This window comes from Hemicordylus capensis, chromosome 4 (assembly GCF_027244095.1).
Source record: "Hemicordylus capensis ecotype Gifberg chromosome 4, rHemCap1.1.pri, whole genome shotgun sequence".
In the NCBI taxonomy this organism is placed as follows: domain Eukaryota; kingdom Metazoa; phylum Chordata; class Lepidosauria; order Squamata; family Cordylidae; genus Hemicordylus; species Hemicordylus capensis.
Genome location: NC_069660.1, coordinates 263413209 through 263430842, shown reverse-complemented (window position 1 = coordinate 263430842; position 17634 = coordinate 263413209). Strand labels below are relative to the sequence as shown.

General features: G+C 41.7%; 1 protein-coding gene across 1 annotated transcript in view; it reads left to right on the top strand.

Moving 5' to 3' along the window:
- Nucleotides 1-17634, top strand: part of LOC128321974 (aspartyl/asparaginyl beta-hydroxylase-like) — a gene marked incomplete at its 5' end in the record, with an annotated part of 93136 nt that overhangs the window by 50674 nt on the left and 24828 nt on the right. Inside the window, one exon of the mRNA XM_053242589.1 lies at nucleotides 16544-16679. Within this exon, the coding sequence (XP_053098564.1) occupies nucleotides 16544-16679 (136 nt within the window). The remainder of the gene's footprint in view (nucleotides 1-16543; nucleotides 16680-17634) is intronic.

Sequence of the window (17634 nt, the reverse complement as noted above, 5' to 3'; positions counted from 1 at the left end):
CCTGCCTCTCCTTGACGCCTCCCTGATTTCCTGCTGCAACTCCCAGTCACTGTCAGCGTTTTGATCCGGATGGTGATAGCACGTCCCCAGTAGCACGTTTTTGTGGAGGACTCCAGTCCACTTAGGTTTCTAGCTTGTTAGATTCTATCCCTTCTTTAACATACAGTGCTACTCCACCTCCAAGGTGCCCCTCCCTGTCCTTTTTATAGAGTTTATATCCAGGGAGAAGAGTGTCCCACTATTTCTCACAGTTCCACCATGCTTCTGTTATGCCCACTATATTTATTTCTGTGTTAGCAACCAAGCACTCCAGCTCACCCATCTCGGCTTGGAGGCTTCTGGCATTGGCATATAAGCACCTACAGTATACACTGAATCTCTCACCTGATGTGTGCTATCTTTCTTTTGACTCTTTGACCAGCAGGCACAGGCTCCTGTCTGCTCTTTATGCGGTTCTGCTCTGTCCCCTTCTGTTTTATCTGAATCCTTTGCACCCGCACACTTTAAAGGATGGCTTTTGCCGAACGGGATACTGCCCAGCTCCCATCGGCTGTTCCACAGGTGTAATTTTAGAAGCTGCTCTGCAACCTTCTTTTTTTAAGCGCCAACAGTCTGATTCCATCTTGGTTCAAGTGGAGCCCGTCCCTTTTTTACAGGCCTTGATTGCCCCAAAATGTATCCCAGTGCCTAACAAATCTAAACCCCTCCTCCCGGCACCAACATCTCATCCACGCATTGAAACCCCTCAGCTCTGCTTGTCTCACTGTACCTGCACGTGGAACAGGTAGCATTTCTGAGAATGCTACCTTGGGGGTCCTTCTGAACAGTCTTCAAGGGCATACTTCCGAACAGTCTTCAAGGGCAGCCCCACGTAGAGCACATTGCAGTTGTCCAATTGTGATGTAAGTGCACACACTGGCCATACCCTCCATTTGATTTTTGCTGTGTTCTGATCCTGGCCACACCTCCTCCTTCAACATGCTGACATAGGCGCAATGGATGAGACTGTTGTTGAAACTGAGAAGCTCTGCACATCACCCTCCCAGCCAATGAATGGTTTGTTCACCAGCTGAGTGTGCCTGGGGAGACTGGAGGACCCTGGTGACCCAGGGATATTTATTGTGGTGGTGGATGTTTAGGGATATTTATTGTGGTGGTAGAATGCCACTGCTTAGAAATTTCCACAGGAATGGGGATTTAATACTGGTGAAAAGAATGAAACACCATTTCAGAGGAGAAAATTTTAGAGTCAATTTTCTCTCTAACGCAGGGCTGCACAACTTCAGATCTCCAGTTACTGTCGGACAACAGCTCCCATCATCCCCCGTCAAAGTGGCCTATAGTCAAGGATGATAGGAATTCCTGTCCAACCACAGCTGGAGAGCCAAAGAGGTGCAGCCTTGTTCTTAGGTTGCTGTAAACATCCAGCTCTAATGGTTTAAGTTGCATGCAAAACATAGCATAGATCAAACATAGCATAGATAGATAGCATTGCAGCACTTTAAGGCATTTTTTAAAATGAACATGATTTCTACACTGTCATACAGGATGTTGTCTTTTACATGTATATATGTATGTATTTATGGGAATGAATAATACTGCCTTTCTACTCTACAATACCCAAGGTGGGGCAAAACAAAAGTTGGAAGCAGTTAAGATAACAGATAAGATCAACATAATCACTACCATAGTTATGTTGGTAACTGAGTGTGAGCAGATGGAATTTGTATTGTGTATACAATACAAGTTAGTTAATGCACAATTGCAAACACTAAACAGGGCTGTATTTCAGCCATATAGTCCCACCTGTTCAAACTCAGCCAGCAACATCAACTGTGTATCATCTATTTATATAAAAGGAAAGTAGAACCAGAAAAATCTTCTACTAGCACAGATTTTGTTTTGGGAAATCTGGCATAAATCATCAGATAGTCTGCTTCTTCTAATTGTTGAATATGGCAATCCAAAGATGTTTAAAGAATATCTTCCACGTATATTTGTTTTAGTAAGGAAACGTGAGAGATTGTAAAGCAAAAATGTGGATTTCCATATTCAATTCATGGTTTACTAATCGGTTCAGCTAATATTTGCTAAGTATAATAGATGAACAAGATTTATGGGACAGCATGATGAGGCAGTGTTGTGATATAATACTAAGGGGTTAGAATGGGTTTTTTTTTTCTTCAGTGATACTGACAACTAATTTTATCCATGCAACCTTGTATTCATAAGAGCATATGCTTTTGGTGATACATGCACATGTACATCACAGAGTTTTAATTGGTGTTGTGTTTAGATAACTAAAGTAACACCACTTGAAAATTGCCTAAGGACTTAGAAATATAAGTTGTAAAAACATTTCAAAGAACATTTTCAGTATTCACATATTTCATGCTCATGCTCTAAAAAAATTCACTATTTGAAAAAAGTAAATTCTAATAATAAGTTTTATTTTGCTGTGAGCGAATGTGCCATAACATTCTCATGAGAATGGTAACAAGCATAATAAAGACAGCTGTTTCATTAATTTCAAAGACATTTGTGCTTCTGTTCATGCTGTTTATGAAAACAAGGAAATCTGGGCAAGTTCCTTTTTCGCACAGCCCAAACTGCGATTGAGTATGCAGTTTCCTGATAGGGAACATAAACCGGTCCAGTTTGGCAATGTAATATTTAAACCTTGCAGACTTAACAATGCAAGGAGCAAATCACCATTCTTATTCAGATCTATCACATTCAATAGGCTTATTCAGACATTATGTTGTGCATGCATGTCTATACACATGTACATGTTTTGGGTGAATGCTGTGCATGCAATCATTTTAAATGTGAACCTGGTTACAACCCCTCCCCCGCCCCAATACATGGTGCATATAGGAAATGTATTACTGTACATGCATTGAACTTAACGTGTGTGTAGAGCTACTGTAAAACTCATTTTAAAGCGATGTGTTTTTTAAAGGCCCAGGCTGCTCATGATGTAACAAACATGGGCTGCCCCATGTTTATGTGTGTTGGTGATGTGAATTAAAGGAGCACAGTAGTGGAGGTGCTAAACTGTCCCTGCAGCCTTTACTCTTGGTCTTTTTGTCCCAGCCAGGCTAAGAACTGGGATAAGAACACCTGTAGGGATGCACTTTGATGGAAAGAGTACCAGATGGGGTCCATTCAGCATCACATACCCACATGCTCCATTGGCCTCTTAAAAAGGCTTCTTTGGTCTTTTAAACTTTGGCCACTTCACTTCCTCAAACTCTGTTTAACACATGAACAGGGCAGACCATCACCATGTGCAATGTAGGCTTCAGTTTTGCCGAACTGAATTGTGGAGGCAAAGATTTCTTATTGTGGACATATACATGGTTACTTTTTAGTTAGGCTTGAAGCCACATCATTATCATCATCATCAAAAAATTATTGTAAGTTAGCTTATTGGAGTGAAATGTTTTGTGAAGACCACTTTCTGCATTCTGTCAAACACTGGTAAAGGATGTGACCAATAACATATCCAATCACTTCTGTGTGCCTCTCACTTGCAAATAACTGCACAAGTACTTAGAATTGGGATCTTTGTCTTTGCTGCCCCACCCTTACTTAGAAAGAGCTTGGTGGGAAAGAACAGCTTTGGGTAACTTTGTTACATTTCTTGTAAGGAAGATAGCATTAACTTTTCAACTTAATGCTGAAAAAGACTGTTTCCTGTATAGCTGAATTGATATTTGGCTCTTTGAACATCTGCTCCAGCAGCTTTCTGTAAAATATTATTGATGCAAGTAAATAATTGGTGGTATTGTTACTTCATAGTATATTATTCTGGGATGGTTTAAATCTTTCTAAATGTTCTAAGGACATAAAAATGCTATTAGTGAAAATAAATAAAAATGCAGATAACTGCATGTCTTTTTCTAATAACATTGCTTTATGTTATATGGAAAGGATCTCAGTTGTATGCTAATTAGACTGAGGCAGGGGTGGAGACTGCCTTGGTCGGCCTGATTGATGATCTCCAATTGAGAATTGACAGAAGAAGTGTGACTCTGTTGGTCCTTTTGGACCTTTCGGCAGCTTTTGATTCTATCAACCATAGTATCTTTCTGGAGCATCTGAGGGGGTTGGGGGTGGGAGGCACTGTTTTACAGTGGTTCCGCTCCTACCTCTCGGACAGGTTCCAGCTGGTGTCGATTGGAGATTGTTGCTCTTCGAAATCTGAGCTTAAGTATGGTGTCCCTCAAGGCTCCATACTCTCTCCAATGCTCTTTAACATCTACATGAAACCGCTGGGAGAGATCATCAGGGAATTTGGAGCTGGGTGTTATCAGTATGCTGATGACACTCAGATCTACTTCTCCATGTCAGCTTCTTCAGGTGATGGCATATCCTCCCTAAATGCCTGCCTGGAAGTGATAATGGGCTGGATGAGGGAGAATAAACTGAAGCTGAATCCAGATAAGACGGAGGTACTTATTGTGTGGGGACAGAACTCCAGAGACGATTTTGATCTACCTGTTCTGGATGGGGTCACACTTCCCCAAAAGGAACAGATTCGCAGTCTGGGAGTACTCCTGGATCCACACCTCTCCTTGGTTTCTCAGGTTGAGGCGGTGGCCAAGGGTGCTTTCTATCAGCATCGGCTGATACGCCAGCTGAGTCGGTTTCTCGAGATCAGTGACCTCAAAACAGTGGTACATTTGTTGGTAACCTCCAGACTTGACTTCTGTAATGTGCTATATGTGGGGCTGCCTTTGTACGTAGTCTGGAAACTTCAGTTGGTTCAGAAAGTGGCAGTCAGGTTGGTCTCTGGGTCATCTCAGAGAGACCACGTTACTCCTTTACTGAATGAGTTACACTGGCTGCCGATAGGTTTCCTGGCAAAATACAAAGTGCTAGTTATAATTTATAAAGCCCTAAATGGCTTAGGTCCTGGGTATTTAAGAGGGCACCTTCTTCATTACGAACCCCACAGTCCATTGAGGTCACCTGAAGAGGTCCGTCTCCAGTTACCGCCAACTCATTTGGTGGTCACACAGAGACGGTCCTTCTCGGCTGCTGCCTCGAGATTGTGGAATGCGCTCCCTGTTGAGTTATGATCCTCCCCATCTCTAGCTATTTTTAAAAAACATTTGAAAATGCTTTTTTTTACCCAAGCCTTCTCAGGTTTTTAATTAAAAAAATACTTTTTGTTAGTTTTATGGTTTTTAAATTATTGTATTGTTTTAACTTTTTATGTGTTTTAATTGTTGCTGCCCAGAGACGTAAGTTTGGCCTGGGTATAAATTTAATAAATATATAAATAAAGAAAGAAATAAAATGTTGACAACGTAACTGAAAATGATTGATTGAGTTGCATCTTGTATTGTCAGTTTTCAATGGCAACCTGGAGTTTATTTATCTTATGTGATTTAATTAATTAGCATGCAGCAAATTTCCTTATACACTTGAGGAAGGGCCATAACTCAGTGATATATTAAGCATGATTTTGGCTAGTTGGACTTTTTACTGAATGATTAGAAGCCAAGAAGGGTTGCCTAAATCCCTGGAGAACTAGAATTCAAATCTGTTGTCCATCAGGTTTGATTATTCTTTAGCTCCATTTCCTATAAAGCCTCTTGCGTTGGACATTATTGGAGATAAGTCATTGGGTTACATGGAATACTGGTACTTAACCATTAAAAGAGCTTGTCTACAATACAAGGCATTTCCCATGATAATGAAATCAATGCCCAATCAATCATATGGTTATAGCCTATAACCACTTCATTTGAAGCAAAAATGTGATTATTATTTTTTGCTGCACTCACAGACAACTTGAAATCATTCAGAAGCCAAAAGATAAAATCTCTGAGCCCTTTCTCATGATCATGGAAAGAGGGCCTCAATCTGTAAGGGAGGAAGCCTTGAAATGCTTACCTCCCTAGCAGATGATTGAGAGCTCCTTTGTGGTTGGGCAGATTGCCTGCCCAGACGTTTACCAGCTACTGGTGCTAACCGTGTGGAGGGTCAGGGCCTCGATGCATCTTCCCAGTCTCCAGAATTCCTATAATGCACTGCACAAAAGGCGGGTGCACTGGCTGGGAGGCTACTCATGTGTAGGTGCCCAGTGGAGCCGCACGGCTCTGACAATCAATCAATTAGCCCGGTTTCTGGGCACCCTTGCATACAAAACCCAGTCTAAGTGGCAGGCTCCCTAAGCAGGTTTGTCGCTGTGCCGCTTCCTTATCCCGGTTTTGCCTGCACGTGTGAATAACCCCTCTCTCTTGCTGATGAAATCAAATTTCATCATTTATTTACATTGTAAATAAAGCAAATTAACTCTGCTGTACGTAAATAAGTGGCTGAAGACTGCAAGGAAAGTTTTGTCTAGTAAAATGTGAAGATAGCAAATTCTATTTGTTATGTCATTAGCTATGGTTTTGTAAATAAAGTAAATGTTCATTATCATTTATTTATGGAAATTCTGTTACCAATATATATAATTAAAATCTTCAGTGCAGTGAAACATACACTGAAAAAGCTAATAAAGAAGAATCAAGAAGGGGTTTCAGTCTACTCTGTGCACACATGTATGTATGTATTGGTTTATTTCAGCCCAAGGCCAGCATAACTCTGTGCACACATGCATGTGTGTCATATGGTTCTGGCATGACTTTAGATCAGTCACTTGTCACACATTATTAGGTTCAAGGTCACATCTGTGCAAGAGCTGTTCCTGCCTTCAGTCTGATGCTTTAGGGCCAAATTAGCTTGGGTGTGCCCCGGAATCCAAAGCTCTCCCTGGTTTCTCAGGTTGAGGCGGTGGCCAGGAGCGCTTTTTGTGTCAGCTACGTCAATTTCTAGAGGCGAATGACCTTAAGATAATGGTACATATGCTGGTAACCTCCAGGCTTGACTACTGTAATGCACTCTACGTGGGGCTGCCTTTGTACGTAGTCCAGAAACTACAATTGGTACAGAATACGGCAGCCAGATTGGTCTCTGAGATAACACGAAGGGACAGCATAACAATGGTTTTTAAAAAGCTTCATTGGCTGCCAATATGTTTCCAGGTGAAATATAAAGTGCTGATTCTTACCTATAAAGACCTTAACGGCTTAGGTGCAGGCTGTTTAAGAGAGTGTCTCCTTTGTCATGAACCCTGCCGCCTGTTACGATCTTCTGGAGAGGTCAGGTTACGGATGCCACTGGTTCATTTGGTGGCGACTCAGGACTGGGCTTTCTCTGTGGCTGCCCCAGGTGCTTTGGAATATGCTCCCTACTGAAACTAGAGCATCTTCTTCCCTGTTTGTTCTCAGGAAGAACATCAAGTCTCTCCTGTTTTTGCAGGCTTTTAATTCTAAATTTTTAATCATTTTAAAAACTTGTTTTGGCATGTATTTTAATCTGCGACTTTAAAATATTTTAAATTTTGTATACTGCCTAGAGATGTACATAGCTAGATAAGTAAATTAGAAGTTTGGGAACAATGTCCTGGACTGTAAAGTGCAATTTGTTCTGAGACAACCCTGAACTAACTCTGCATCTTGGATTAGATTGCAGTTTGTTTTCATTCTGCTTATTGTCCTCATCTGCTAAGTAGCTAGATTCTAAACCAGCATGGGGTGAAGACCTATAGACATGTTGGCTGTGAAGATCTGATGAACACATCCGATCTTCTGAGAATGCTCAATGCAAACCTCCACAGCTACAGTAGAACTGTCGCAGAATGACTCCATCCACTGGCCTTTTAATGTCATTCCAACTTGGGCTAACATAACCTCAATAGTCTCGCGGCACGTTGATAACTTGCTTCATGCCTTCCGATTCATTTTTTCTAAACTATTTTGGCTAATGGAAGGATCCTTGGGTGGTAGCTCCCACAAGCAGTGCTTCAGTGATTATATACACAATAAATCAAGTGCAGACTATCGAAGATTATTCTGATTTGTGATTAGGTTTCTTTAGGTGGGAGCTAAGCGCTTTATTCAGAGAATCTTTTGTCTCTGGGTTAACTGCTAAGGTTGCATTTGAAACAATGCTACTTGAAACACTAACTGCACCACAGGCCAATCTATTGTGCAAACTAATTCTTTTGCATTCAAATCAGTTTGGTTGTAGCTGTTTAGGGACAAAACTCACAGGAGGACAAAGACACCTATTTCTGGCCAGTTTTCAACAAATTAATTCAGAACGATCTCAAATGAATACAGCTGATGCAAGCAGTTGCTTGTCCCTGATCTCCTATTCCAACATGACTCAGCTTGGCACTTTGTCTTCTGGCAGAATCATGTGCAAAACCAGATGTTGTATTCCTGAGATGCCCACAAATCCTTTTCATTGGTCAGCTTGTTGATATGGGTTTAAAACTTTGAGAAAGTTATATATATAGTTGATACATTTATGTGCCACCTTTCATAAAGCATCTCAAGGCAGTTTCAGTAGAAATATTAAAACAGTAATAAAATCAACAACAATTAAAAACACACAATAAAACCAAAAAAGGCAGTTCGCAACACAGCACCAGTAATAAAAACACCACCCTAGAGAGCAAAGGCATGTCTAAATAACTAAGTCTTTAATTCACTTTTTAAAAAATATCTTTTAATAATTTTTCAACAAGATAACAGAAATAGAAAAAAGACACAGAAAGAAAGAAAAAAGATAAAAGTAGCTTTACAATTAGCTGTTCTTAGACATCTCATAATTACATACATCAGTTGGGAGGTTCAGCAGCCCTCTGTTCTCCACCTTCCAAAAAAACACACCCATGCAAAACCACCCTTGCCAAGAACTGTAAAAACAAAAAAACAAAACACAGAAATACCACTTTAATTATCCGTTTATTCTAGAAAGAAAAACCAAATCTTGGATGAGGGTGTTGACCCCATGCTAAATTGTAAATTATGAAAGGCTCCCAAATAGAAATAAATGTTTCATCTGGAATATTCTGTAAGTAAGCAGTAACCTTAGCCATAGAGGCATATTCCCATAATTTTAATAACCACTCATCTACCATCGGGATTATTTGTTGCCTCTGTTTAGCAGCATATAAGATCCTGGCTGCAGTGATCATATGCAAAGACAGCTCTGAATACTTAGTAGGAAGATAGGATTTAGTCATGTTTAACAAAAAAAAAAAAACCCACCTCTGGAGAGTAAGGGAGATTTAGGTTTAAAATTTTTCATATTATGGTGAATTTTTTTCAAGAATTAATTTTTGTGCTTTGCTACATGTCCACCACATATGATAAAATGTCCCTGCATAGCTCTTATACTTCCAACAATCTCCAGAGTAATTACTATCCATCTTGGCAATCATCATGAGAGTAATATACCATCTAAAAACATTTTGTACCAATTTTCCCTTAAAATGCTATTTGCTGTAAATTTAAGGTTCACCTTCCATTGGTATTCCCATTGTTGCATATCCATTGTCCTGTTTAAATTTTGCATCCACTTGATCATTCAGTCTTTTACTTGTTTCTGAATCATATTTCAATAGCAATTTATATATCAATCCCAGTAAATGATCAGTATTTTTAGTAATTTATTCAAATTCTGTTAAGTCTCTAAGTTTACCACCTTGTCTCTGTATTTCTTTCTGCACTATAGTACTAATTTGTAGATATTGAAACCATGAGGGCTCATTGTACCATTCTGAAGCAAGAGTCTGGATGGATTTTGTTTTTGTTTTTCCTGTAGTTAAACTTTGCAGATTATATGCCTCTCACCAGTGGGCAAAATTTATAGAGTTTTCTTCTCCATACAAAAAATGTTTATATTTTAGATGCCAAAGGCGATAGCTCCGGACTAATCCTCTTCTTATATTTGTCCCAAACTTGTAATAAACTACTTTTAATTGTATGGGATTTTATGTCATGATCTTTCCTTTTTATATTAGTCCATAAATGCTTATGTAACCCTTCTGGAAGGTCAAACCCTTCCATAGCCATCATTGAACCATATGGTTCTCTGATCCAGTCCGAAATCCATGTCAAGCAACTGGCATGATGATATAATTTCAAATTAGGAACAGCCACTCTTCCCCGATCTTTTACATCTTGCATGGCCCTGTACTTAATTCTTGGCTTTTTATTGGCCCAGATAAAAGAATTTATATTCCTCTGCCACACGTTCAACATCTTATCCTCGATTTTAATAGGGATCATTTGAAATAAAAAGCTCATCTTTGGTAAAATATTCATTTTGACCTATGCTATCCTTCCCAGCCAATAAAGATTTAATTTTTTCCACCTGGTTAGAGCTGCCATAATAAGGCTCCACTACGGTAAATAATTATTCTTGAACAGGTCTTTGTTATTCACTGTTAAATTAATCCCCAAATATTTAATTGGTTTTTCTGTCAGTTGAAATCCAGTCTTGTCTTTCAAATATAATAGTTCCGTATCTGACAGGTTCCATATAAGGATCTGTGTTTTGTTTTTATTAAGCTTATATCCTGAAACCAAGTCATAATGATTTATATGCTCCATTATTGAGTCCAAAGAGTGCTTTGGTTGAGTAATTGTAAGAACTACATCATCTGCGTACAATTTTATTTTATGCTCTTGATCCACCATTTTAATTCCAGAAACTTTTTGTTCCTGTCGTATCTACATCGCCAATGGTTCAAGGATAAACAACAATGGTGAAAGGGGACACCCTTGTCTAGTACCCTTGGTAATAGTGCATTTTTTTAATATCATCCCATTCACTATTATATTTGCTGATTGTTCCTGATAAATCCTTTGAATCCATGAAAGGAAGTTAGGACCATAGTTCATTTTTTTCTAATAGTTTAAACAGGAAAGACCAGTCAAGATTGTCAAAAGCTTTCTCCGTGTCCAAGAAAATCATCGCTGCTTTACTCTTATTCTTTGAAATATCATCTATTGCATTCAATATATATCTCAGGTTGTTTTTCATGTATCTCTTCGGTACATATCCTGTCCGATCCAGATGTATTATATCAATTAAAAAAACTTTCAGCCTTGCTGCCAGAATCACCACAAAAAGTTTGTAATCCACATTCAGCAGAGAAATTGCTCTGTACGATTGTGATCTAGTTGGATCCTTCCATGTTTCTTGCCAAAAAGCAGGCAACGTATGACAATGTAATATTTCATTCATCACTTGGATCAATGGGCCGATTAATATTTCTTGAAAAGACTTCAATGCACTTTTGTAGGTAGTGAAGGAGGCTGCAAATATCCATTGGGAGGCCATTTCAACGTTTGGGGGCCGTGACTGAAAAGGCCCTGTCCCGTGTACATGAAAAACAAGCCTCTCTCAATGTCAGTACACAGAGCAAAGCCTCCATCTGATGACCATCCAGAGATGGTGCTGCTAATATAGCTGCCAGTTCTGTTGCTGATTTAATCATGTTCCACCTTGACTGTGGTTATTAAAACTCAATTTATGTATTGTTGCTACTGCTGTTATTCTATGGTCAGTGCAGATGCCTTCCATATCAACATTGATCATCAGTAGAAAGGGAAAATATTGGATTGTATCAAGTTAATCATAACAAACTTAATTTCAATGGAATGTGTCAGTGGAACCAAAGACTGACTAAATTTAGATGCAGCCTTTCATTGATTGATTGATTGATTTAGCAACACCCACTTTAGGAGTGTGCACGGTTCGGTCTGGCACAATTCAAAAGACCGCTGGACAGGTCCGGCTGGGCGGGAGACTGTTGCTTTAAGCGGGGGGGTGGTAGTACTTACCCCCGCCGCCACTCTTCCCCCTCCGGCGCTGGTCAGTTGAAAAATCTTCTTGGGGCGGCAGAGGTCCTCTCTGCTGCCCCTGCCCCCGTCGTTGTTTGGAAAACCTAGAACAGAGACGAGCGCTAGTGGTGTGCATGCGCCCTGTGCACAGTGTGCACTCGTCTCTGACGCTGCCGCGCACATGCCGCATACGTTACGGTGCACACACCGCATATGTCACGGCACAGCAGCGTCAGAGACGAGCGCACGCGCCGCGCAGGGCACATGCGCGCCGCTAGCTCTCGTCTCTGTTCTAGGCTTTCCAAACAACAACGGGGGCAGGGGCGGCAGAGAGGACCTCTGCCGCCCCAAGAAGATTTTTCAACTGACCAGCGCCGGGGGGGGGGAAGAGCGGCGGCGGGGGTAAGCACTACCACCCCCCCCCACTTAAAGCAACAGTCCCCCCGTGCCAGACTGGGGGTGCACCGGACTGTGCACACCCCTAACCCACTTGCTGGAGGATGCCTTTTGAGCAGGCACTGAATTAAGAGCTGACTCATGGCATATATAATCTTCAGTCCATAATTAAATCAGAAATTGATCTCTTCCTCACTAATGCTGTACTAATATTCTTTATAGATTCTTATTTTGACTTTATGGCATTTAGTTTTTGTAAGATACCTCATGAATTCTGCATTTAATTTGAAAATGGAATATAAGTATCTTCAAGACAAAAAAAAGTAGTTGTGTGAAGATTTCATGCATAATTACAGAATTAAAAGATGTGCACATTGTGCTGTTTTTCGCTCTGGAATTCAAGTCTATTCTCAATGCTCTTATTATTTATTTATTTATTCATCACATTTATATACCGCCAAACTTTCATCTCTGGACGGTTAACATAAAACAATTAAAACACATATAAAAAGTTAAAACAATTCAACAATTAAAAATCAATCACAAAATTAAAACCAACAAATTTTAAAAGGCTGAGAAAGCTTGGTTAAAAAGATGGGGGTTTAGATGTTTTTTAAAAACTGCCAGGGATGAGGAGGATCGCATCTTAGTGGGGAGTGCATTCCACAATCTCAGGGCAGCAACTGAGAAGGCCCGTCTCTCTGTAGCCATTAGACAAGTTGGCGGTAACTGGAGCGGACCTCCTCAGATGACCTCAATGGGCGGTGGGGCTCAAAATGAAGAAGATGCTCTAATGAAGAAGATGCTCTTTTAAATACCCAGGGCCTAAGTCATTTAGGGCTTTATAAGTTATAACTAGCACTTTGTATTTTGCCTGGAAACCTATTGGCAGCCAGTGTAACTCCATCAGCAAAGGAGTAATATGGTCTCTCTGAGATGACCCAGAGACCAACCTGACTGCCACTTTCTGAACCAACTGAAGTTTCCAGACAACATACAAAGGCAGCCCCACGTAGAGCGCATTACAAAAGTCAAGTCTGGAGGTCACTGATCTTGAGAAACGAAGTTAGCTGGAGTATTAGCCGATGCTGATAGAAAGCACCCTTGGCCACTGCCTCAACCTGAGAAACCAGGGAGAGGTATAGATCCAGAAGTACTCCCAGACTGCAAACCCGTTCCTTTCGGGCAAGTGTGACTCCATCTAGAACAGGTAGATCAAAATTGTCTCTGGAGTTCTGAGCCTGCACAATAAGTACCTCTGTCTTATCTGGATTCAGCTTCAGTTTATTCTCCCTCATCCAGCCCATTATCACTTCCAGGCAGGCATTTAGGGACGATATGCCAGCTCCTGAAGAAGTTGGCATGGAGAAGTAGATCTGGGTGTCATCAGCGTACTGGTAACACCCAGCTCCAAATTCCCTGATGATCTCTTCCAGTGGTTTCATGTAGATGTTAAAGAGCATTGGAGAGAGTATGGAGCCTTGAGGGACACCATACTTAAGCTCAGATTTCGAAGAGCAACAATCTCCAATCGACACCAGCTGGAACCTGTCCGAGAGGTAGGAGCGGAACCACTGTAAAACAGTGCCTCCAACCCCCTCAGATGCTCCAGAAAGATACTATGGTCGATAAAATCAAAAGCTGCCGAAAGGTCCAAAAGGACCAACAGAGTCACACTTCCTCTGTCAATTCTCAATTGGAGATCATCCATCAGGCCGACCAAGGCAGTCTCCACTCCATAGCCCCCGCCCCAAATGCCAGTTTGAAATGGGTCTAGATAATCAGTTTCCTCCAAGACTTCCTGGAGCTGAGAGGCCACCACCCTCTCAATTACCTTGCCCAACCATGGGAGGTTGGAGACAACTCTGAGGAATCTAATGCAGGCTTCTTTAGAAGAGGTCTAATAATTGCTTTCTTAAGACAAGGAGGCATCCTGCACTCCCTCAGAGAAGCATTTATGATTTCCCCAAGGCCGCCTACAATAGCCTCCCTGCTAGATAGAACAAGCTATCTCGGACAAGGGTCAAGAGAACAAGTGGTAGGCCTCATTGCTCCAAGTAGCTTGTCCGCATCCTCAGGAGTCACAAACTGAAATTGATCTCGTCGAATCGCATAAGAGGAGTTGTTGGACACCTGCAGTTCAGACATCAAATTAATTTTGGAGTCTCCATCTAAGTCGGCCTGAATCCAAGAGATTTTATCTGCAAAAAACTCTTTAAACACATCGCAGCAGGTAACTGATGACTCCAAATTCTGGTTCAAGGGAGGAGGGGCAGATACTAGTCCCCTCACAACCCTGAATGACTCCGCTGGACGTGAACTTGCAGAGGCAATACGGGCAGAAAAGAACCACTTCTTTGCCACACGTATCACCTGAGCATAGATCTTTAAATGTGCTCTATGTTGTAATCCGTCAGATTCGAGTCAAGTCTTTCTCCACTTGTGCTCCAGTCGCCTACTTTGCCACTTCAGCCCCCATAGATCTTCCGTGTACCAAGGGGCCAATTTTGAAGCGGGTTGGAGGGGACGCTTGGGAGCAATCGTGTTTACTACCCTGGTGAGCAAGTTGTTAATGTTCTCAACCAGGGCATCAACAGGATTACCGGCAAAGCCAACACTGAATCCCTCCAAGGCTTCTTGGAATCCTACTGGATCCAATAACCTCTTCAGGCGGACCATTCTATTAGGCCCTTCACCCCTGCGGAGGTGGGAAGTGGTTGTAAGTCCAGCCTTAACCAGATGATGGTCCGTCCATGACAATGGGAAGATCACAGGAGTCCCCACCCACGGAACACCACCCTGATCAGAGTAAAAGACCAAATCAAGTGTGTGACCTGCAAGATGCGTCAGTCCAGAGACCACTTGGGATAGGCCCATAGTTGTCATGGCCACTATGAACTCCTGAGTTGCCCTGGACAAATTGGTCCCAAAATGAACATTGAAGTCCCCCAGTATTAAAAGTCTGGGAGACTCCAGCGCGACTTCCGTGACCAAGTCCGTGAGCTCAGTAAGGGATTCCGTTGGGCAGCGGGGCGATCGATACACCAACAGAAGTCCCAATCTATCCCTGGTCCCCAAACTTAAGTACGCACATTCAATAGCAATAGCAATAGCACTTATATTTATATACCGCTTTATAGCCGGAGCTCTCTAAGCGATTTACAATGATTTAGCGTATTGCCCCCAACATTTCTGGGTACTCATTTTACCGACCTCGGAAGGATGGAAGGCTGAGTCAACCTTGAGCCCTGGTCAGGAGCGAACTTGTAACCTTCTGGTTACAGGGCGGCAGTTTTACCACTGCGCCACCAGGGGCTCATATGGTCTGATACCCTAACAGGAACTCTGGTAAGGGAGATGTTATCCTTATAGACCACAGCCACTCAACCTCCCCGCCCACGTCCCCTCACCTGCTCCTCTACAGAGTATCCTGGCGGGAGAAGCTGGGACCAAGACTACTCGCCTCCTTCAACCAAGTCTCATTGATACATACCAGGTCGGCCCCTTCATCCATAATCAAATCATGGATGAGTTCATCCTTATTTTGGACCGACCTGGAATTGCAGAGGAGCAAGTTAAGGCTATGTGGGTTGTTGGCAATGCTCCCCGAGGTCAAAGAGCTAGCAGGACAGCCGGAAGGGGAGACAGCTATTAAATTTCTGACTACCCTTCCCCTGGAACATTCTCCTGACCTGCCAACGTTACTTCTTCTATTCCCTACCACTACCGGTATAGCTGCCCCACAGTCAACAAAGGCACCGCCTGTCTCCCCATCTCCAGACAAACCCAGACACATTACAAATTAACTTCAGCCAAGTCTCAGTAACAAGTGGGCAAACCAGCTGCACCGCCAGCTGTGCCGTTGGCTCTCTCTCCGTCTTAATAGGTTCCAGAAAAACTCAGAGTTGCCTCTCTCACAGGTGACTCCAAGCTGAGGCAGATGAAAATTAGTGCTCACAGATGGAAATAGTTGCCAGCACTGAGGAAGACAAAAGGGCAAAGCGCAGCTACACAGACCGGCCTCCAAGCTGTCCACGCTGAGCTGGGGGGAGGTTGGTGGTCTCTTGTAATTTGCTTGGTCTTGAAAATACTGGGTGCTATGATCGTGAAGATCGATATTCTTGTTAGCTTATTAGTAGAAACATGATCTGCTGAAATACCCCTTAAGCTAATGAAAAGCAAATTAAAGTGGAGGCCACTCTAGTAGGTGGCTGGGGATTATTGAAAATTTTATGATATGAAGGTAATTGAAACCGAGAAACTACATGGAACTGATTTTTGTATTTTAAATCTTTAAGTGGGTGGAAGTGAAATGCAGAGAACCTTATTAATGACAATGGATGCTTTCTTACTGCTTTTGTGTTTGAGTGTTTTGTAAGACTGCAAAATTTAAAATGTTCACTAATTCTAGTCAAATGTCGCATTTGTTATCATCGCCTCTTCAGTCCATAGAAAGAAACTGGAAGGTGCTTCGAGATGAAGGGCTTGCTGTAATGGATCGAGGAAAGGGGCTCTTTCTTCCCGAAGATGAGAACTTGCGGGAGAAAGGTGACTGGAGCCAGTTTACTCTGTGGCAGCAAGGTATGTAAGCCTGAATCTTCATTCCCCCTCCCATCATTCAGTTTATTTTATTTTTAATCATTACATTTTTATACAGCTTTTCATTAAAACAATCTCAAGGCGGTTTACAAAACATTTAAAACAATATAAGACTATAAAATAATTACACAATAAAAATTCAAATTGGAATATAAAAATACAAATCTAATTAAAAGTTTAAAAAACATACACAATAGGGCCATAAACTACAGAGCAGCAGCAATAAAAACAACACTCATATAAAAGCCTGGGTAAAAGCCTGCAGTTGCCATGCTGCAGTTGTAATGAAGGGAAGCAATTTTGTATACATTTTAATGAAGGAAAATTTGTTTCTTTGAAACAAGGTACAGCAAAAGAAATAAAAGCAGATGGCTGTTCTACAACTATTGGCTGTGAACTTCTAAATGTTTTGGTGAGGAGTTGTGATTTCTGTTATGCCTGAAGGGTGTTGCTCACACATGCGTGTTTGTCACTACAACATAAAGTGACGGTTTCCATGTGTGAGTGGGTCATTAGAAATACAACACCATAGAGAGAACTTTCATTTTGCTGCGCATCAGCTCAAATGCTGTGTTTTCAAATGAGTTGGTTCACACAGTCAAATGACTGTTTGTTTGTTTCTTTGTTTGTAGCCCACTCTTCCCGAACGGCTCAGTGTGATTTACAGCATTCTTTAGAATTAATAATTCTGTCCCAAAACGGCTCAAAATCTTTTTGTAAAAAATCAAACAAAAGTTAAGAAGAGGGGAAGAGTTGTCAGAGAGGAGGGTCCAGAAGATACTTATTCTCCTCAGGCCAGTGAAGGAGCTTTGCTGCATGCCTCACCCTCTGCTCCAGCCTGATGACCATGGCTGTGGAGGAAGACTTGGTTCTTCCCAGAGAGGAGGGGCCAGATCACAGTTGGTCCTTCTCAGGCTGATGGAGGGGCCTTGCCCTA